The following is a 23,549-nucleotide window of genomic DNA, read 5'->3' on the forward strand; positions in this document are numbered from 1 at the left end:
TCCAACTCTGAAGCTGGAGCATCCTCCTGTGCACATCTTCAGGAAGGACACACAGTGCACTGGGACCAGAGCTGAAAAACTGCACAGAACAACCAGACCAATAAAAGCAGCCCTACTGCTCTGTTTGATTTTCTTTATTAAAAATGTAATCTGATAGGGAACGAAAGGCCTTAGGACAGGACAGGGCCAAGACGAGCACAAGCAGATCACACAGCCAGGCTGAGCTCACACTAACTCCCAGCCAAACTGTGCCAACATACTCTCAGTTTGTACAGCCAGATGATCTCCAGCCCATTTACACCTGTGTCCTGATCATCCTCCTGGTGTACCTTTTTGGGAGATAAATACCACGGCTGTTTTGCTGTCTGCTCATAGGACTCTCACAGGTTCCAAGCTATATACCAGCCTCTTTCTTTGGAAAGCTCTTTCATTCTTTAAAAGTGTATCCTATTATATCCAGGTTTTTTTTTTTTTTTCCTGCACATGCTATTTTCTTCCAAGGCCATGGCTCAGAGCTCTTCCTCTATCAGTTTTACTAGTTTATCTAGCCATCAGGCTTTTTTAAAGGAAAAGTAATCAAAAAACCCTTTCCATACACTGCAGCTCTAAAACTGATTGTCAGCTTCTCATTTAGAGAGTTGCAGCAATCATACAGAAGACCAAAAGGTACAGAACATTCCAAAAGCACCCATCAGAAAGACACACAGGCACTGCAATTTGAGGAGCCCGATCAGGGAGACATATTCCTTCTGGGAATTGTGACAAGGCTTCAGAACCCCTGGAATTATTTCCTTCTTATTTAAAACAAATGGTGTGATTTCTGTGACAAGGCTTTGCTCACATCTCTCCCACCCTGCAACAAAAGGCTATGAGGGATCCCTTAAGCAGTGCAGGACCAACAGTGCTCAGAGCAGATTTGAGCTTTCCCCCTCTGCTAACTTCTGGTATCTCAAATTACTGCAAGTGGCCCTCCACTGAGTGTGCAACACACTTCCAAAGCACTAAACAGGGTTAATAAAATGAATCTTCTTCATTGATGAGTGGTAGTGCTCCTCACCATAATTTGCTGAAAAAGGTCATTCTTGTCTGTAATGAGAAAATGAAATGCACTGGAATGATGGAGCAAACTCAAATCAGTCCTATGTACAATGTAGAAACATAAACCAGAATCCAGCATAAATCTGCTGGCTAAATTCAGCTTATGGCTAATCAGCTCTTCCTCTGACAGGATATGCTGCTGTGGAAATGGGATAATTTTATAACTGAATAATTTAACCAGTTTTATCTTTAAGTAATGATTTCAGGCATATTAATACATAAAGCTTTAGTATTTACATTTTCGTTACATGGCCCTGAAAAATTACAAGGTATCAGGGATAACGTAGTATTCAGTGATAAACGATGGGCACAGAGTGGATTTCATCCCTCAGAGTGACTTTGTGCTCCACAAATCCCTGGGATGGCACGTGGCTGACAGGCAGACAGCGAGGGCAGAGCCTGTGGTGTGACAGCACGGGGGCAAACTGCTCCTCAGTGGCAGAGGGGAACTGTTTCCTAATGTGTCAGAAACACATTAGGGCCAAGGCTGGGCGGGACAAGTAAAACACAGTCTGACAGAAGATGCTGAAGCATTTTACCTGCTTATCCCTGCTAAGACTCCAGTAGTTTATGTCTGGCTTGAAGACATGTTCCACAAGGACTCCCAATCACCATTTGAATGCTGTGAGAAGTGGAAAAGCCACTTAACCCTGGAAATCTGTTACAGTCCTTCATCATCTCAGTCACTGGAAAACACTTTGCGAGCCTGCAAGTCTGGAAGCTAAATACAAGGACTTGGGGTCCAAATTCATAGAAATGGATGTGCCTCACGGGCAAAATAATTACTGATCCCTCACTCTGGTTCTCCTCTTGTGAGTGCAGCTGTGGAGGCATTTTTCTGAACGTTTTAATGCAGTGATATGGGAAGTTCATCTTGAAAAGCAAGATACTCGTCGCTCCACAGAGTCTAACAACCTTGTTTTAGTTCTTCTCTGGAAAAAGTAATGAAAGGAACATGAAAACCAGAATCCCTCTCACTTTAAAGAACTCCTGTACTAGATACAAATAGCAAACAGGGTGAATGCTTGATGGTGCTCGTCAGAAGGTGACATGCTTGTAGCAATTCTGCATTACTCCCCCCTGCTCCTTGGAGAAGGCTAATCTGACTGAGGAAAATAGGAACAGATGCTCTCAGGATGCAGTCAAGCCATTTAGATGTCACTTTCCCTTGTTTTTTGTATTCTGTCAGTACACACACACGAATGACAATCTGCCCAGGTAAACTCATCTATCACTCATATGGTGTGGGATCCTTCAGCCTCACACTGCAACAGACACTCCTCCAGCCCTGCCCAGAGGAGGAGCAGCAGCTTTGCAGAGCATCACACTGATAAGCAGTGAGGGAAATAATTAACATGGGCCATGGTAATTTAGAACAGAATAATCCCTTTGCTGTATTCCAGGAGTGGATGAAGGATCAAAAGCTGCTGAACTCCACTGTCAGAGGGACGTTTCCTGGTACAAAAAGCCAGGCTTAGTCTGAGTTACCTGTTGGTTACACTTAGATAATTGTCTGGCTGGAAGAGACAAACCCAGATTAAGCCCACTGTATTTGGGTAACCTCAGACCAGTGGGTGTCCATCTGTGGGAATGTTTCACAGCAGACTCAATGGCTAAAGTCATCCCTGTACCAGGGCAATGCCTTGTTTACTCCCAGCCAGCACTTGAATGAACAAGGAGGATTTGAAAAGCTATTGCAGTGACCTGCAGATAAATGTACCCCAAATAGTTACTGCAGATGGTAAAAACCATCCCTGCTCAGTGTTTGGAGCAGTGTACAGTTGTTTTTTTCTTTAACATAACATTTCAAATTCTGCACTATCAGAAATGTCTAGTTGAACCAAAACCAGAGTGTTGGAGAAGAAATCAACTGTCTCTGCTAATAAGAAGAACTTCTCCTCTTCCCCACAAAAATCCTGCCATTTCATTCATAAATAAAATAAACCTCTAACTCAGTTGTTGGCAGGCTCTCCCTTTTATCTTTCACTCACTTGAGAAGGACCAGCAACATCACGTTTTTGGAAAGCCAAGTGCAGTAATCATAGAATCGGATTTCATGTATTTTTAAAAGCATTTGCAGCAGCAGAGATCCAATCATTTTTAAAAGAAATACAAACATACAGAAATTTGGAAGAAGTAACTCAGTGCTCCTGACTGCCTTCATTTCTCCAACACCAGATGATTGTGCTGGGAAGGGACTCCTTTCTAAGGGACATCTTAAAAAGTTAGCAACATTACACTACAAGCACCGCAGTGCTGAAATACTTATTATCTCAAATAAACCTGGATGACATTTGAGATGCCTCAACATTTACTGGCCTGCCAGCAGAGCCTGGGATCAGCCACCTCCTTTTCTCTCATTCCCTTTTTTTTTTCCCTCCTGCTTGCTCAAAGTTGGTGTTCATAAAATATTTAGGGGAAGCTCTTCAGAGGATGATATTGCCTATACTATACCCCCAGTGCAGGTTTACTGTGCTACTGAGACAGATATTCTGCCACCAGAGAAAGCAAAATTGGTGATGGGGTTGAATTACTGCACCAGGAGCACCATCAGACTGACAGTCTGGGCTTGATCCCACCTGGGACGCTGGGCTGAGTGGAAAGAACGAAGTAACGCATGGAACAGAGTCGGTCACTTTTGCAAGGTTATACAGACAAATGCTACTTTTCAGGATGGAAAACAAAAATATGAATGTTTTGCTTTCTGAATGTTTCTGAGACCCAGCTGACCCTTTCTTACCTCTTTCAATTTTCTTCCCAGTGGAAAAAAAAACCCCAGCTCAATGAAATGAGGAATTCAGATGTGCTGCTAAACAGAGCCGTCAGTTGGGCAGCATCTCCTGCAGTACCACCCACTTCTGCAGCAGCCTGCCATAAATTAAATCAGCAGCAATGGTCCCATCCTACCCCTGAACTTTGCCACAACCTGTTCACCTCATGCATTCAAAGCCTATAATCCACACATTTTGTGCTCCCACCACCACATGATCCTTTCCTCCTAATTTTATGAAACCAGCTACAGAGTTCCTATGTTACTCTGATGTTTTCCTGCATTACAGCAAGCATCTGCTTTTAACCTTCTCATCAAAACCTGGCTGTCCGAATGTACTTCTGAACCTCTGACGACCCTAAATCCCTATCATTTTCCCTCTTAGTTCAAGGGATAGGTGTTCCTTTGTTCCACCCTTGGCATTTCTCACCCTCACGCATCCAGGCTTACATCAGGCTGGTGCTAAACTGTCTTCCTTTAATAATTTTATGAAGTGCGGTCCAATTAACTTTCTCTTCCTTGGGGATCCATTCAATTAAGTGCAGTCATAATGAGCAAGTGGACACACAGCATTGTCACCATATTTACATCCAGATTAATGGGAACCAGGTAAGATAACTTTAAAGCCATCAATATTTTAATACTTTGACTTTTGAGTGTGCTATCTTCAGTGCTGGCCACATTTAGGAGAGACCAGCACAATCTGAGAGGCTGAGTGTTTAATTGCCTCCATGGTTTGTGGAAATGGGGGTTTAGAAACAGCAGCAAAAATACATGACTTTGTCTTAAAATAGGTTTCTCGCAGGTCAAACAAAACACTTCTCACGACACAAAACAAGCTAAAACTTCATCCAGTTCATTCTTTCATGGGTTGAAGGTAATGTAGGAAAACAGCAAAAAAACAATATTGAAGTGGAGATGCTGAGAACATCAGGAAATCTCATTTAATGAGCATGCAACAGAAATGCTGAGCTAGGAACACCAGTTCCGAAGTGACTTTTCTCCCTTCTGAAAGACAAATGCTGGATCTGGAACATGGATCTGTCGCTCAGATATGGAATAGCTCTGGAAGTTATTTTTACTCCTGCTTTGCATTGCAGAAGCAAGGGAGAAGGGTCCAATGGAGACTGAAAACCTAGTTCTGTATCACCACAGCTTAACTTAATCATGTCTCAGGCACTGATAAATGTGTCAATAAGCATTTTGAGAAATAACTGGTATCCAGGGAATTTATCTTGGTTATAGTAGTTTCAGCTGAATAGGTCAGATTTGTTAACATTTTAATTTACACAAATATGCATTCCAAATATTGCTCTTTGTCTCCTTTTCCTAATGACAAGGAAATGTCAGCAGCAACCCCAAATTCACTTCTCTAATAGCTTCCTCAAGTTTTCAGGAAAAACAAACAAAACCAAGAAAACAATCTGTGGTACACTAATGGGGGTGTTTAAACACAATTTTCAATTTAGATGCAATACAACTTTATGTTAATAAACCAGAAAGTTTTGCCAATTCCAGATATAATCCTGAAAATAGGAGAGAGAGCTGGGAATAAGCATGCCCTGTAGCTTCAGGGCAGCCCCAGGATTATGCCCAGAGCTGGTTGTTCTGCCTCGATCCAAGTGTCCCTTGCCCAGTCTTGTACTCAGCTTGGGACACTCAACACCAGATTTTCATGTACACTGTGCCAGCTGTGACTTCCTGGACCCTGTGCACAGGGGAACTCACATGAAGCACATGGTTCCCCTGCAACTTTTTAAAATACTTCAGATGCAATGAGAGAAACAGGAAAAAAGACAATCATTCTGCCTTATGCTTTCCCCTTAATTATTACCTGCCTCTTTTTTCAGCCAATTTGCTGAGATTAAAACCTCTCTCCCACCAAGTTATCCCAATCTGTGTTTCTGAAATTAATATAAACCGAGGACCTTTCTCTGCCCATAAAGCCCTACATTAAAATGCTGGGCCTCACTGACGTCAGGGGGCAATAACAGTTCTTTAATTCCCATAAAATCAGCATTTTCCTGCCAGAATTCCAATTTCTCCTCCGAGTACATGGCCACTGTCCCCCCAGGCGATGCCAGCAATCTCTCCGGCACTTGTTTCTCTGCTTCCACTGCAAGCCTGCTGCAGGCTCCAGCACTGCCTGGGATAATTTACCTGCTTAAGATTCAGCCAACTTCCCAGCTCTAGGAATAAAAGGAGTAGGGAAAGGTCAAATCTGCCCTAGGCTGTGCTTGCAGAGTCTGCAACGTCAGGTGGGAAGGAGCAGGCGCTGGAGCTCCTCCTGCTCCCCCAGCTCTGCTTCCTGGCTTCACACCTGGAGAGCTCTCTGCTCTCCTGACCTTCTCCTTGGAAAGCTGTTTCACACAGTGTGTCCCCCCTGGGCCAGCTCGCCCTGAAACGGTGCCGAGGGCAAGCCCTGCACTGCTCCCAGCCAGCATTCCCAGCCAGCATTCCCAGCCAGCGTTCCCATCCCATCCTGAGTGTTCTGGCGGCTGCCCCGGGGCTCCACACGTGTGCTGAGCTGCTGCCGGGGCTTTTATCTGCTCTCGGCAGCTGCCTTTGGGATTCCTCCCCGAGCTGCTCTGAAGCAAAAAAGCAGCCCCAGACCTGGGAAGGAAACAGCACAATCCCTGGCAGGAATATCTCCTGACTGGAGCCTGGCACAGCACCCAGCAGTGGGGCCAAAAGTGTGCTGCTGGCCTGAGGGGCAGGGCAAAAATCTCCAAGGTGCTGGAGGCTTCAGCCCTCAGATCTTAGGTCCCAGGCCCATATGTGGGGACCCCTGCTTGCTCTGTCCCTGCCATTGTCGCAGGGGAGGAAAGGAGAGAAAGAAGAACAAAACCGGTTCCTGGTGCCTTCTCCCAGAAACGCAGCACACTGGGCTCTCTCAAAATGAACTCTCCCACTGGACGTGTGACCTCTGGAGACTGCCTGAATATAAATATCAGAGCCTCAGACTGTGCAAGTCCTTCTTTCCATAGTCTCTGTGGTCATTGCTCCATGAACAAATGATCGTTTCTAACATGTAATCGACCGAGCTCCCCCAGTTGTATTGAGCAGGTGACACTCCATGACCTGCACAGTACAATGGGGATTAAAAACAGAACTGAAGTTCTGGGGTTCTCTCCCTTTACACCCATTGACCTCATCCCCTCCTTCCCACTCACTCCATCCCACCACTGGCACTTGCATTGATTTTTGTTTAATATATGAGGTATAAATGCTTTGTCCTTAAGCTACACCCACAACCAAAGGAAGCAGAGCTTTGAGAATCACATTATATAGTTTACACTGACAGAGTATTTTTTTGTTAGTAAAGGTGAAATTTCTCCTGCATTTGGTAAAGCTGCGCATTGTAAAATGCCAGAAAGAAGGGGCACTAAAGGCAGAACATCACACAAACCCAAAATCATTGGAAGACGTTCTACTAGTTTGGAAATGACACAAGGACACAAAGTGTGCTGAGTGCAGGATGTGTTCCTTTTTTCAGGGATAACATGCAAAGAACTAAGCAAGACAGGTCTAGAAAGGGCTATAGATGCTTGGCACTTTATTGTACCCCAACAGAAGGGGGACAAATGACCATTTATTTATCCCCCTTCACCTCCTGGAGTATTTTCTACATCTTTGAGCTTCACAAACTTATGAAAGGAAAATATCAGCTCCAGGAGTTTGAAGATTCTCTCAGGGTTTCATTGACTGATATGGATTAAGACAAAAATATCACATCAAAGCCACGATGCCCCACAGTTGCTGCAGAAGCAAAGACTGTGATCTCCATACCTCAACTCAAGCTTTTAGAGGCTTGGGATTAAAGACAGGGTTTGGGGCTTTTCACGCCAGCAACCCTCAACAACACCTGGTAAGAGGGTTTCAAACTCACCTCCCTGTCGAGTCCAGCAGCCACGGTGACAATGTCGCCTGTCTCGCTGTTAATAGTGAACATGTTTTGTGAGGGGCTCTGTGGGGTCTGGGTGACGATGCGGTACCTCACCATCCCGTTGGCCGTGGTGCCGTCGTCTGCGTCGTTCGCCGTCACCGTCATCACGTAGGTCCCTGGGAACAGGAGAAGAGGAATTATCAGTGTTATCTCATTGCAGAGCAGATTGTGGTCCCATTGACCTGGGGTCATGCATTTTGTTCGGAAATGCTATGGAATAGACATCCCACTTCAATCCAGCCAGCCAGGCAAGGCGAGGATTATGGAAATAGCAACACTGCTGAGACAGATGATCTGGAAGGATGCTGATTACACATAACTGGTAGACAGAGAGAAGTCATGTGAGGGTATCTATGATTAACTTCTAATTCTTTCAGTGATTGTAAGTTTTAGGGCAGCATTTTTTGTCCTGCAATTTCACAGATTTTCACAGGAGATTTTCTTTTTCCATCCAATCACTGCATTCACATGCATTCAGAAGTAGAGTTTAATAGTGGAAAGCCCATCAGACTTCTCAGCAGCTTCAGAAGGACACCATCAACATGCCCGTGCCCAGTGCAGGGAGCAACTGCCTGCTGCTTCCAGTTCTTGGAGAAACATCCACCTTTCTGGTCCCTCCTGGATTAAAAAATCCATTTCTGCAGAGCAAATACAACAGCTGCTGCCCAGCAGGACAGAAAATCAATGATTTGGTATGTGTGGCCAGTGATGTATTGAATTGTTGGTTTGTTTCTTGCTAATCATCAGTATCTTCATTTGTCTTGCAAAAAACAATCCCTACTTTCTCGATACTGTCGGGAGTGCACTGATGCACTGACAGGCTCATTAGCGCTGGAGTTTGGCAGCAGGGTGTTTTGCTAAAGTGGGAAATTATCATTATGAGGGTAAAAGATGTTACTTGATTGGATGAACTCCTGCAGCTGCATGGTCCTGTGACCCCCCAGAGCTCGTAGGGCCCAGCTTTACACTTGTTATACTGGTAGGAGGGAATGAGTAGCAGGGCAGGCACACACTGCTCACACAAGGCAATCTGCAACGGAGGATGAATCTGATGATATGAGACCTGAGAGGAGGAGTGGGAGGCAAAGAGAGACAGCGAAACCAGGCATAACCTCATTTTGTGATCACCAAACCCAACAGCATCCAGGAAAAGAGGGAAGGTGCAGCTCCAACAGCGCGCATTTGGGAACTCTGAGCCAACGGGTCAATTTATGAGCCTGCCATGCTGGAGAGATGCAATGAGGTCCCAGCAAGAACCTGAGCTGACATGAGATGGAGCCACACATGGCTTTACAAAAAGGGCTGAGTTTGTTCTTCTCTCTGGCTTAGATGTGAGCCACTGGCAGACCTGAGGACATGTGGCCACATCAGCATCATGCCCTGTCTCCTCTGGTATGCCCAGGTCCCCAGCCTGGTCACACTAGGAGCTACCACACTCCCAGTTCAGGAATACCAGAGAGCTGGAGAGCTTGCATCTGTTTGCAAAAGACTTTAAAAGTACCCTGTGCTCTAAATGGGCAGATCTAGAAATGGCTGCAGCATTTTGTACCTTAGCCAAGTGTCTTTAAGCCACTCAACACATAGGAAATCCCCCCAGGACCTTTCCCAACTCTGGGAAACCAACATTTCTCAGTATTAGCAAGAAGTTTGTATTTTTGCACTTGTGTGAAGTGCTTTGCTGATCTTCCATCTGCCTCAATCAGGCTCTTTTTGTTCTCGGTGGTGATACATATATTCCTGTGAGTTTTCTTAGTTCAATAAGAATTATAGATTGAAAAATAAATGAATGTGTAAAGCAAATCTTAATGATGAATACATTCCTGTTTTTCTGCAATAATCCTGATTCACATTTGTGAAATGAAAACAAACTATTCAACAGCTTTAACATTCTCCCGATCAATAAACTTCAGAAGACGGAAGAAACACTGAATTGAAACAAGGCTGTGCAAGCAACAAATTTTCTCTATTTTCTCTACAAGCATTCGTTTTTTGCTCTTTTGCAAAACCAGTTATCACTAGACAGCTGATACAAATAATGAAACCAACCCTTAGATAACTACAGGGAAAATGTACGGGAGAAATTTAAATAGGAAATATGCTGAATGAGATGTTTGATTTGGAATTTATGTTATCTTAATGCATTCAATACTGAAAATATCTCTGAACAGAATGTCAAAACCTAGGGCTAATGAAAACAGAAGCGGAAGAGGAAAACAGGATCTATTTTAGGACGTGTGCAGTCTGAGGATGTATTCCAAACAGGTGGTATTTCATGATGCGCTTCTAGCTCAAAAAACCAGCTTTGAAAGTCATTTGGACTTCCAGGTTTAGACAAGGGTGCCCCACAATTGTGGTCCCTCCTCATGTGGGATGTCTCAGACTGTACTGTAGATTCCAAAACTAACCAGCACATGTGTGAGATGGTGGGTTCCCAACTCGGTCGGGGAACCTGCCGGGCTGTAACTGTGGAGGGAGGGGGTGGGGGACAGCAGCTATACCATGGATGGAGAGCACAGAAGGTCTCCTTCACTCTTTCCCTGACCTTTTGGCTTCTTTCCTGCAGTGTAGCACTGGACTGAACACATCTGCTCTAGCAGAAAAGGACTATTTCAACAGCATTTGACCTACATCTCCATAAAGGGAGATGGGACTGGACAAATGTCTCTAAAGTCATGAACTGAGTACCACGGAGCTGTATTTCAAGAGGCAATCTGCTCCCTATCTCCTATCTTTAATTTCGATTATGAAACCCAGCCACAGAGAAAATAAAGAGAGGAACTTGGCATTAATTACTATCTTGTAACTTAATAAAATGCCCTCTGCAAAGGGCCCTGTGTGGCTGCAGCACTTTGCAGCACTTGATGGAGTTGCAGCAGCCGCTTCCTTCCTGGCTCTCCCTGGGGCTGCCTGTCTGACCACAGTCTGCTGTAAACTGGCTGCAAATTGCTTCTCCCTCTCCACAGTCTGGACAGTGGCTGGTATCTCCTCTCCCTTTCCTGTGTACACACTTTTCCCACCTGGCAGTGTTGACTGACAGCATCCCCTGTTCCCCATGCTGAGGGCACCATCCCTAGGGACAGCTCCCGAGGGATCAGCTGGGGTAACCTACACCACTGTCTTTGTTCCACTGGTTTGCTTTGCATTTAGCCTGTCTTTAAGAAAGATGTATCCTCCAGATGCCTGCGTGCTGCAGTGAATGACATAAACATAGATCTGTGCACAAGAGTATTCAGCAGAGCGATGTGGATATACACAGATAGTGTCTAACATCCTCTGGGTGCTGTATAAACTCCTGCACTATACTCAGATGGTTGGTGATGATTTACCTGCAATAAAAGTAAATAATGTCATGCTTCGATGTCCTTTGCATGGAGATACATCTTCATGTATTTTATATTAAAATAAAGGCAATATATCCCCATATCCAGCCCCTCATACCACACAGTTTTGGCAAATATACAGTGGCAGAGAGAACAGCTCTAATGCACTCAAGGATTGAAGCTGGTATTGTTTGGGTTTGAGTGAGAAAGCACTGATTACCCAATCTGGCCCATGGGGTGTGTGTGTTTTGTGGAAATCAATGTATTTACCACACCATGTTTACAGCCCTATATCCTACCCAAACAGAGATAGTAGTTTGTAGTAGCAGTTACTACAGACCAGAAACACTGAGCAAACTCCTCCAAGTCACACTCAGGACCCCCAAACTGGACTCTGCCAATTCTGCATCAGACCTGCTGGTGGTGATGAAGCTACAAGAGTAGGCTGAACGAGTGTAAACAGGACAAGAGGGACTTTAGGCTTTCAGTGTCTGAGAAAAGCATCACCTTTATTTTTTCTGCTCTTCAGGGCTTGCTCTCAAGCACACCAACAATATTAAACGAATGCGTGAAGTGCCAAATTCAGAAATTTGCCCCAGCCTGTGCAGTGTATCACAGGATGAATACCCTGTGCAGATATAACAGACATATACCTGATATAACTGCATTAAACTACACACCTTGCCTAACTCAGGTAGGTAACCTGCTGAAAGAAAACCATTTCTCATCAAATAAGGCACATGGTATGTTAAATAAAATACCAAACCTAGTACATCATGTCAATATTAAATCAAATTTGCTGCATGTTGAACAGCTCTTCCGAGCAGCAGATTGAATTACCATGCACAGCTAGTGATGACAAGATTACTGTGCATTAGCCTTCATTAACTAATGTGCAGAGTCCATATATCACCTGAGTTAAAATTAATGGATGGCATGACGAAGGAGATCTATCAATAAAAGGCAAGACCTCCAGAATCTGTAACTTCCCAATGCATTCCCTTTGATTCTCCCAGAGCCCATAACCTCCCAGATGTTATTTTGTCAAATGAGATGGTTTTGTTTCTAACCATGGATAAGACACATGAGAGAAATGCTTGAAAGCAACCCTTATGGAAAATATTCCCATTGGATTAATTAAGGTTTCCACAGGATAGGCAAAAAAATGCCTTACAGAAGCTGGGAGGATGGAAGCAAAGGGAGATAATTTATACCTGTATATTCAGTTTTGTTTGTCAATTTTAAAATGAATTGCATCTCCTTGAAAAGAATACAAAGAGATTTTGCTAGGTTCACCATATCTCATTCCATCTGTACACGTTAAGGAAAAAGAAAAGCAAAACAAGAGAGATAGCTGCCCTGAGCATGTGTAAGCAGATAAGCACAGTCATAAACAAATGCCCACCCCCCCCCTCCAAATCACTGTGGAATCTGAGAATCAGCTCAGTTCTTTGTAGCTCAGACAATCCCAAAGCATCCTGAGGGCTGCTAATTCCCCTCACGTTGTCTGCAATCTCTGCTCTCCCATCTATGCAACTTCATTTCTCCATAAAGATGGAGCTTCCAAGAGTTTAAGGCACACAAACAGTATTTTGGCACAGTTGTGCTCCCAAAGTCTTTGTTACAACTGCTTTATAATTAACATTTTTCTAAGCTGGTTTGATATCCATTAGTTAGATTTAATGCATGTTAAAATAAAGAGCTAATGGGCACTTTTCAGGAAGCCAACAAAAAAGAAAAATAAGAACTCCTTTCATTTTGCCCTTTATCCCACACGTCACTGCAAAACCACATATTCCTCTCTGTCTTCTCCTATGATATAAACAGAAAACACTAAAACTTCACCCAGTTTTTACTGATGATGCTGTTTCTCTATCCAGCTTTATCTCACAGTTTATGTTTTTAAATGGCTGGTAAATGGCTGCAGAATCATTAAAGGTTGGTTAACCTTCTCAGTCTAATTTTGACCTACAAGATACTTAATTTAATCATTCCCCATAGAAAAGGACGGAATCATTATGTGCAGACATGTGGTGATGGCCATATTACATTAGATCTTCATTAACCCAAGTTAATAATGGCTTTGTACTAATGGAAACTTCCCCTTACTCCTCATTTTTTCCCCCCAAATTGGAAAGCTCACTTAGTGAATCCTCTGCATCTGATGCTAGATAGAGAAGACAATAAGAGTTGTTGTGGGAAGATTAACTACTGAAGAACAGTGCAAAATTTACAACATTTCCTAAACCCAAAATTTTTCACTCAGAAGAGTTTCCTGATATTAGTTTCCTTCTCCACAGAGGATGGGAATCTCATGCTTCTAACTCATGGCAGGCACGCTTCAGCCTTTAGGTGATTTCACTCATTGCAAGGAGGTCTCGGGGACAGAAAGACACACTAGAAAAGTAAAGGCATCAAAACCAAGTTCCAGTGACAAGTATAATGGGATCCTGAAAAAGTCCTCAGAGTACAACTGAACTTGCTGTAGTGTTAAAGACTAAAGCATTTCATCTAACAAACCTGCACCCTCAAGTCAAAAAAATTTAATGTATTCAATGGGTGACGTGAAACAATTTCACACGCTCATTGTTAAGGGTTTCAAATGAAATTGGGTAGCTGACCCAGCAATGGTGCTGAGTGGAGTCACAGAGGTGAACAGGAACATGAACAAGAAATCAAGATGACAGAAGTGAGTGCGAGTACTGCAGATGTAATAAATTGCAAATGTACTTAAATTAAACTGCATCTCACATGCTCTGGATAAAAAACTAAATAGAAGCAGCACTTTCCTTCCGAATGATATTCCTTCCATCATAACTGATAGCTACTGTCATTCTCTTCAACGTAATTTTTGTAATCATTGGCAAATTTTGACCTTTCAAGCAGCTAACCTAATTCATAACGGATGTCACTTCCTAATTAGCAGAGACATTGGATTCTCAGCTTCAGACAGGGCAAGAGCCAACCTAATGAGAATAAAGAGAGCAAGCAGGTCTGGAGAGACAACAGAGAGAGAGGAAGATGCTGCTGTCACCCAGAACGGAAATAAGACCTCCTTACTGTTAAAAATGGAATAAATACCTCCGGAGAGCCAACGAGCAGATGCACTGACTGCAGCACACACATGGCCCTTGCCAGATCTGAAGATCACTCCCTTCCAGCAGCCTGCAGCCTACTGAGACCCACTTACCCAAGAGAAATCCCACCAGTCAAACATCAGGATGGGCAAAAGCGCATCCAGCCTCTGAGCAAATGGTTCCAGCTGCATAAATTCACGAGGCTCAGCTCGGCTGAGTTCCTGCACATGAATCCTCTCGATTTCCAGGGCTAATTCAAGGAAGGGGGAAAGCATGACTACTTAGGACAAGATATCCTGAACATTCCAACTGAATTGTGTGAACAGCACAGCCAGGTTTCGTGCTGAACTGAAGGCACGTGTGACTCCAGACAAAATGCAGTCCCAGCTGCACAGAACCTGACACTGAACACATCCTCCACATTGGATTCAATCCAATCCCTGAATTTTGACACTGCAAGGTAATACAATATAATATAAAGTGGTGTAATATAATATAAACACTATTATGTATATCATACTATGCTATTTGTAGTTAAAAGGAGGCAGAGAATAGACTATTACAGTGTTCAGTTGTAACTCCCTCCTAGAGTGGTCTCAGACCACGATTTCCCTATTTTTTTCCTTTCCATCAACTTGGCCGTGTTTTTTTTTTAGAGGGAAAACCCACAAGTCTGGGGATTTGCATTTTTTTCTCACACTCCTATAATTCACCTCCTTTCTCTTGGGACTGGATGCTTCTGAAAAGGAAATTAAGAGCACAGATTTCATAACCACTCACCTCGAAAGAAAATGGAAAGCACTACCATGTGAGTCTGCAGAAAAACAATTTCTTATCTTAAAATTGTGCTCTGCTAAGCAAAAGAACTTGAAAAAGAATATTATATATCCTAAATTTGTGTGTAATATGTGAGAGAATGGAATCAGGTTGTATGAAGCCATTTTTAATAGCATATGAAGTGCAAGGGTAAGAGCAGCACCTGCCCAGAGTGCAGAAGATGGCACTGCCATAGATGAATACATTCAATCTTGGGATGGATCCAGAAGTAATGCATCTAACCTGCAAAGAGCTCTGGGATGAATGGAAGAATCTGTTGAGTCCTACTCTGGCCCTCTGGAATATTTCACCTGTGCATGATCGCTCTGACACATTCAGCATTTGCATTATTTTAGCTTTTAGTGCTAAAAACCAGAACATGTGTCAGCCCCATCCATGCACCTCCAGGTCCAAGGTGCTCTCTTGAACTAGGACCTTCCTAAATGAAGAATTCTAAAATTAACTTCCCTCCAAGCTGGAAAAAACATAATGAATGTTTTGACTATGAGCAGCACTATGGCATTTTTGGAATGGGTTGCAGTGGCAGGAAGAGGGATTCGCTCCGTGTCCTATTAATTTTTAAAAATGAAACATCTTCTCTTCAGATCTCAGGCCCTGCCACCCAGCAACAACTGCTCTGTTCCTTCACTGAACAAACAACCTGCAGCACACCCGGCATCTCTTCATGAATTACACTGTCAGGTTGGAGAAGAGGAACAAGCCAGAACTGCAGAATCCAAATTCTCCCCATGAATATATATATGAATGCAACTATATGCCTTAAAAGATTAACTTCACAAACCTTAAATTGCAGTTTAATTTGAAAACTAATTCAGCCTCATAATTGGCTTTCTGTTCAAATCACTGAGGCTAAAGATTTAAATTCTTAATATTCAGATGACTTTCGAGTTTCTGGCCCCATCTGTGCGTTAGTCCATGGTGTTAATCTCTGAGGGAATCTCTGCTGGCATAGAAATAAAATAAACAAACTGGGACACCAGGAGAATAATCAGCTTTTAAAATCCTTAGGTTTTTTTATATACTGCTTATTTTTCATGAGATTTCTTTAACTCAATTTGCCACATATAGATTTGGCTCCCAGCTATTTCATTTTTCACGTGGCATGTTATCAACAATTATTCTATCAGAGTTCCATGGACTCAGGAGGAGATGGAGAAATTTTAAATTACAACATTTAACATTTCTCAGGTAAGAAATACTAATATTCCTTTATTTTGGAGGACTCTCTATACTCAGCACTCTTTCACACCACTCCCAAGGAAGGTGGTAGGAATTAACTATCCTACAGAACTCCAGGAGAATGAAGGGGCTGGAGTTTAAAAGAAGTCACTTGGACTTGTGCTATTGACTTGAAAGGGACCAAGATGTATTCAGAGAGTTAGTGAAGTGGAAAGGATGAATGGGAATGGAAAAGGCCAGTCTGACAAGAACAAATTGTTTTGGAGAGATGAGTTAATTTTTGACAATCTTTCTGTTAAAACAAAATAGATACAACCCAGAGCAAAGCACTCAAGCCGCTGCAGAGCATTTCACATTGACCTTTTCAGAACTGAACGCTTCAGTTAAGTAAGACATCCACATCCTTCCGTGAGGAAGGGTTTGCGGTGGTTATAGCAAAACTAAGCTTCTACAGAGATGGAAATAATCTTTCTCCATCACACTGTTGTTTTGTGATTAAATTCCCTTTCTTCTTTTATATTTAAGCATTTTCATGCTATCTTATTGGGCAATTTTTTTCTGGAGACTGTAGAGTTTCTCCTGAAAGAGCCCTCCCCAGCGACACCGCTGGGATCCCGCACTGGCCGGCAGTACAAGTTCAGGGGCTGTGCTCACAGCAGGCAGCAACTGGTGCTGTACAGGGTGGAAAATCCCACTCCAAGCCCCAGGTCCTTCCTGCTGTAAGGAGCTGGTGTGATGCAGCTCGGAAATGTAGGCTTGGAAAAGGCAGCAGAATCCTCGCAGGGCAGGGAGCGCTGGGCAGCTGAGCTCTGCAACCTGTCCCGCTTTGTCAGTGCTTGAAAGGCAACGTGCAGCTCTGGGAGAGCTCTGCTGATTAAGGCTGCCAGAGGGAGCAGGGGAATTTCAGCTCCAGCTTGCAGCTGCATTTTTAAAACTTGGCTGTGTTCTTCACATAGAGGCAAAGTTCAAAGAGGCAGAACATTATTCAACATGAGTAAAACATGGTCTTTTAAGATACACTTTCAAACAGTGGCGCGTTAAATCAAAACAACTCGTGAAGGGGGAGAGTGAGGAAGAAAGATGGTGCTGTGGAAAAGGAAGTCCTGCATCACTACTCCTGTTCTGCATTTTTGGAAGGGCCTGCATTTACACATTTCAATTGCCCAGCTACTTGACCTGAGGCTAGATAAGCTAGAAATGCATTAAACTGTTTTGCCAGAGAGTATCAGAAAAGGAAAGATGCAATTCAGTTTAAGAGCCAGCACATCTGAGGGTGTCCAGGGGCCAGTTCTCACTACACAGAACTTCACCAAGAGTGAGCTCCTAATTTCAAGAACACTATGCTACGGCTCAAGACAGCATTTCAATTAAGTTATTATAATCTTAACCAGCAACAACAACCTATTATAATTAATAATACTTGATGATTTCTTTTCTATTCCCGTCAAGGGTTGCTTCAAGGTGACTCATAGAGAGCACGCTCCTCAGGAACCCAGGCTGAGTGCTCTGCAGGCTGGGAAGCCCCTTCACTTAAACCCCATCAGACTGTCTAATGAGTCTCTTCACATTGCTGCCAATTTTTCCAGCTCCTGGACAATTCTGTACATCTGTATTTCAGGCTAAAGCAAACTTGCTTCTGTGGGAGGCTGAGTGCCCAGCAGTGTCACACCGTGCCGCAGGCTAGAGCCTCCTTCTGCATTCCCGTTTCCTTGGTTCACTCTACCCTCTTCTGGCTTGTTCACTGTTGAGTCAGTAGGTCACATCTTACTTGGCCACCCTCCATGCCCTGGCCTGGCCTGGCACAAACTGCAGCTCCCTACCAGGCTCAGAGATGAGGCCCTGCACTCTGTTCCAGGTCACCACATCCCAGCCCCAAGCGGGGACCAGGCTGCACTTGGTGGCACAGGATCCTGCGGAGGGACAGCCCTGCCTGCTGCACACACATAGCCCTGCCTTTGCTCCACCCTGGACCCCAGGAGTGCTGGGACAGCACCACAGGGTCCTTTCCTGCTCACCGGAACGGGATCTGCCCAATTGATCCTGCTGAAGCCTTACCCAGGGCTTTCCCCACCGCTCAAGGTCACGGTGCCCTGCTCAGCCTCTGCTCAACAGCACATTTTTGATGGTCTTGCTCTGCAGAATTTCCATTGGTAGAGCTCGAGCTCCATATGTCCTTTTTTATCTGGGTTTTTTTTTTATTAAATCTGGGCAAAATTCCGACTGACTTCAAACAGCCATTGGCTGCTCATTCTATCTGCCCTCAGAGTCAGCATTTATTTGGGATACTCTAATACTCTTCTCATTAGAGGTGTGCAAAATTATTAAGAACATTGCAGATACTGTCATAATCAAGTAATCCTGCATTTTTAATCACAGCCATTATAAATGGGCATATGGAAGATGTGAGAAATAACAATTGCACAGGATATCCAGGGAAGCATTTTCAGTCCTCAGGCATAGTTCAGCAGCACTGAGCAGAGAAAAATGAATGCTGAACTCCTGTAACATATAACAAGATTTTTTAGTTTGCTTGAAGCATGGATATTCACACATATGCAGATATTTTTATAGATGCATATACATATCTAACTTACTGTTGAATCAGTACTGAACACATTTTGCTGTTACCTCAAAGAATATGCAGTGTCTTTCATTTGTCAACCGCTGCCAGAAATAATCATGAATTCCAGTCACATAATTCTTCTCTTGCAATGGCTGGTGTGGTACCTCCTTAGTTGTTATAATATTCTGAGGCATCTTGAATTATAAAAAAAGTTCCTAAATCTTTGCAAGATCTACCCTTAGCTAAATACATGCTTGTCTCTGTACAAAAGAGGGACACACAACTCTGAGGCAAAGGAGGAGTACGCAGATATTCCCTTTAACTCCACGACCTCTCTATCACTTTCTCAAAGGCACAAGATCATGTTTCTTGCCAAGCACACGGAATGAGGGCCTCCGATACCCAAATTCCTAGGAGGCTCTACAAAAGCAAGGAAGAGAAATTCAATACTAAAATAAACCTTTAAAAGAATACCGATTAAACAGGAAAGAGAGAAAAAAAACCCCGACAAATACATCAAAGACAAATGTAATTGCTTTTGAATAAAAACAGATTGCTTTCTACCTTCCTGCCTTAAAGGCAAGCACTCCAGCCTGGGATAGAGAATACTAAAAATCACTGCTAGAAGCAGAGGCATGAGTATTTTGTAGGCAAAATTATCCTTTTCTGATTTAATAGCTCAAAGGCTTATCTGGATTTCAGACAAGAAGAGGATGCAATTTGCTCCTTCTTTGACAGATGAACAGAGCTAGTTAAAACATTTGGGAACACTTTGAATATTGATCTGTCCTCGAATAAGATGTAAGAAATTTGATTTGCTATGGAAATGTTGTATCAATCTTCAAACCTTGATATGCCCCAAAGTGGCCTTCAAATGAAAACTGGAAAAATTCTCTGGGAAGATGCCATTAGAACCATCAGCTCAGGGACTTCTCATGTTCCCTCCTCCAAACAGGACCGGGATTAGGACTTTGAAGCTGGGACATCACCACCCAAAGGAATCAGGAAGGGAGCTGTACCTATTCTTTGCTCAGGAATAATGTCACGTTCTCTCCCCACCACGTGTCCCCCACAGCTGCCCATCCCTCACAGTGCTGGAAGACAATCAATCACGACTGTGAATCACCTTGTTAAAAACAGTGCCCACTGGAGACTTCCCTGTCACACCTCTGGCAGCAGAGCTGCCGTGATAAATGTTTGCTGACACAAACCAAAGTCACGGGGTATTTCACCCCTCAGCTGGCAAACAACTGAGGAGAGAATCAAGGAAAAATCTCCCTCTGATTTCAGACTTCCAATTGTACTGGTGATACAGAACAGTTTATGTTCAAAGAATGGAAAGACTCATTTTAGTTACGCTCAGCAGTGAGCTAAACCAACCCTGCTCCCATATTGGAAACTGCAGAGTTACACCACACTTAAATAACAAAACAACAATAGAGTTAGAAACAGACTATTAAAGACCTTTACAGCTCTGTTTTTTCCAAGCATATAAATGTGCTCATGTAAAAGTTATCACTTTTCCCTATACTGCTTACATCCTCACTCATTTTTCACCCACAAATTTTCTGAAATTCTACCTCAGGTTTTTCCCCATTTTACCCTCTGTTAGAAAAGTCTGTGGGACAGAGGATGAGTCTGCGATTTCAGTGGGAATAATCCCGCTTCTGCAGGTTTGCATCAGGTCCCAAATAACAGTGTTTTCTTGAGACAGAGCCTTTGGAGTCTGACTGGATGCCAGATATTGAGTTGGCAAATGACTGAATTAAATATCAAGGAGGAGGATATTGAGCATTTGAAACACAGGGTCAGTGAAAGGCCACTGCCAGACTTGCTTTCAGGGCTCTGTAATTAGCATAACAGCCCTGTATGTGTGCAATGAGTGTATGAGAATGGTGCTACAGAGCATTACTCTGCAAAACTGCTGCTTTTACAAATTTCACAGCCAGGAAGGGACCACTAGGATCCAGGTTCCCTCCAGCCCAAGTCTGCACTTTCTCTTCATCCAGAAAAAGAGATACCAGATTGTTCTCACCTCCATCAGTCTTCCAGTAAGAGCAGCAAGAGCAAACCTGTCCCTCATCCCCTGTGTTCCCAGCAGAGGCCAAGCCACCACACCAGAGGAATGGCTGAAAACCTGTGAAACTTGGAGACTTTTTTTCAACTGTACCTGGTTTGGAGCCTTCATCAACAGATCCATTATAGACTTGGTTGATGAACTCTGGCCTGTTGTCATTCATATCAATCACATAGATGTAAAGGTCAATAGGATTCTCCACCTTGTTTCCATTCATATCCACCGCATGAGCCCGGAGCTGGGAATAAGCACAATGAAAGCACAGTATCAGCAACTGGATTTGTTGCAGAATGAGAGACTGTTTTGCAAGGATTGACTTTACATCATAAATACTTTCTCAAAACTGAATGGAGCCAGTATCTGGCTCAATTCCAGCAGAAAGCTCTGACATGGTTTCCATCTACACTCGACTCACAGACAGTTTTTCGGAGCTTAATATAATAACAAAATAATATTTTAAAACAGTGATTGTCAGTGGAAACACTTTAACTGTGGTGTAGTGATACTATCTCCTTCACAGCTCACAGACCACTCTATTTTAATTTTTAAGACATATTGAACCTTGTCTGACGATCTGAAAAGCAAATTTTTGCTTAGTTCCAAATAAAGTGAGGAAATGTTTTTGAGTGAGAAGTGTCTTACGAGAACCTGCAGCCTTTCACACCCATACTAAGAGGGATTTATAAGTGAAGAGATTTCAGGATGACATTAGTAATGTTTATTCTTTGTTTAATCATGGTCTCCAGGAACAGCAACAGCTCCCAACCCCATTGCTCTGCACACTAAAAGACATTTAAAAAGTCCCTTTCCTTCAAATAATGGGAGCCCCCATGGCACTAAGAATGAAATTTCCTTAGGCTTGAATAAAATATCCAGTGCTGAGACATTTCAATAACCAGAGCCACAGGGCTAAGCCCTCAGTTAAACTGGAACTGCAGCTTCATCTTATTAGCAATAACCATCAGTAATAATGCCCAGAAACAAGAGCATCTGTTTTCCGAACAAAAGAGACAGATACAGCATGTCAAAATGAGTAATTAATAAAACAAAGCAATCAACAATAGTCTGGAACAATCAGTAACCAGGTGAAAAAAATGGATAGCTTTCTCATTAAAGGGAACAGATGGCTACTCTAAATGGTGTGTGGCTGAACGTGCTGCCGATGCCGGCTCCAGGAGAACTCCCGACAGCGAGGGAAGAGCTGCACCGCCCCTGACCACGGCTGCCAGTGGGGAGGCATTGGCTGGTTGTGAGTGCTGCAGATTTTGGCCATCATCCCTCTTCATTTCAGCCCCTGTGAGCACTGCTGAACCTCCACCCTGCCACGAGAGCTGGGGACAGCACTCAGGATGGCCGAGTGACATCCCATGGGGCTGCTGGGCTGAGGAACCAAGGCTTCAGAGGACGTCAGCTTCACGGAGTCACAGAATCACACAATGGGCTGGGCTGGAAAGGACATTAAAGCTCATCTAGTTCTAACCCTCTGTCACACGCAGGGACTCTAGAGCAGGTTGCTCGAAGCTCCATCCAAGCTGTCCTTGAACACTTGCAGGGATGGGGCAGCCACAGCTTCCCTGGGTAGCTTGTTTGTGCCAGGGATGGCTGGGACAATGGGGTTGAAGGACAGGGAACACACCTGCTGGTGCCATCCAGAGAGATGGAGGCCTCTGGTCCCTCCCAGCAGTTCCTTACACCATTGGGCTGCTGCTGGGAGTCAGAGCTGACATGCCAGGGAGGTCTCCAGCTCCTCTGATGCATGACAAATAAATGTGCTAATTGCATTAGCACTGGTTCCTGTCTTTCACTCTTGCTGTGCTGGTGATTGATGCAACTTTCCCCTTCATGTATGGTGCTCAGAAGTCCAGAGCTTAACAAAAGGAACTGCACACCATTAAGATAGGCTGGATTAACAATTAATCAAGCAAAGAGAACAAACTGCCATGTGAAATGAGCTGGGAGAAAAACATTTTTTTTTAAAAGGAAGTTAAGCAGCACGTTTTCTTTAAAGCCTGAAGAAGTCCAGCTTTGCCTTCAATACAGGATGTACCATTTTTATTTCATGACTTGCAATGCTCTTAATATCTGCATTTCTTTCCTGCATAGTAACTGCTTTGGCTACCACCTGTTGAACTATCCTTCATCATGTCAGATGGAGCAATTCAATAACTTTACAGTCAGAGGTCAGACTGTCTTTGAAAAAAAGTAATTCGGAGCTAAAATTAAAGTTATTATCTTCAAACTGAGGCAGCATTGGGCTCTCTCTTACAGCATTTCCAGCAGCGGAAATGGTTCCATTCAGAGATAAAGCAGAGAGCAAAGCTGGTATCTCCCCCCTCAGATCTGACTCTCCCCCTGCAAATTTTTAATTACATTTGATAGCTTTTGTTTGAAATCTCCAGGAGTAAGGGATTTCTCAGCAATGCACATCTATCTGCTTGTTGCACTCACTGAGCACATGTACCCATCAGCGCGTTACTGCCTGCACTCAAGGCAAAAACAATTCAACAAGCAAGACTGCAGGAATCTCATCAAACCTGTGGTGACATGCTCAAGTGTCACCCCTGTCCTGAGCCCAACTCCAGCACTCGGCTGAGCTATGGGAGGCAGGGCAGTGCTGGGCACACTGGTGTGGTCACTGGTGTCCTGACTCACAGCATCTGGGGTTCCAGGAGGATGGCATCC

The 23,549-nt window shown here is 43.6% G+C and overlaps 1 protein-coding gene across 2 annotated transcripts in view; it reads right to left on the bottom strand.

The window, feature by feature from the left end:
- The window catches only part of CDH4 (cadherin 4), a 420,603-nt gene that overhangs the window by 66,041 nt on the left and 331,013 nt on the right, over positions 1 to 23,549 (bottom strand). For both annotated transcript variants that reach the window (XM_069034053.1, XM_069034054.1), the window contains exons 6-7: positions 20,961 to 21,105; positions 7,758 to 7,930 (exon numbers count right to left, since the gene is read on the bottom strand). In XM_069034053.1, coding sequence (XP_068890154.1) covers positions 7,758 to 7,930; positions 20,961 to 21,105 — 318 coding nt within the window. The remainder of the gene's footprint in view (positions 1 to 7,757; positions 7,931 to 20,960; positions 21,106 to 23,549) is intronic.

The sequence above is a fragment of the Aphelocoma coerulescens genome, chromosome 20 (genome assembly GCF_041296385.1).
Source record: "Aphelocoma coerulescens isolate FSJ_1873_10779 chromosome 20, UR_Acoe_1.0, whole genome shotgun sequence".
Lineage (NCBI taxonomy): Eukaryota > Metazoa > Chordata > Aves > Passeriformes > Corvidae > Aphelocoma > Aphelocoma coerulescens.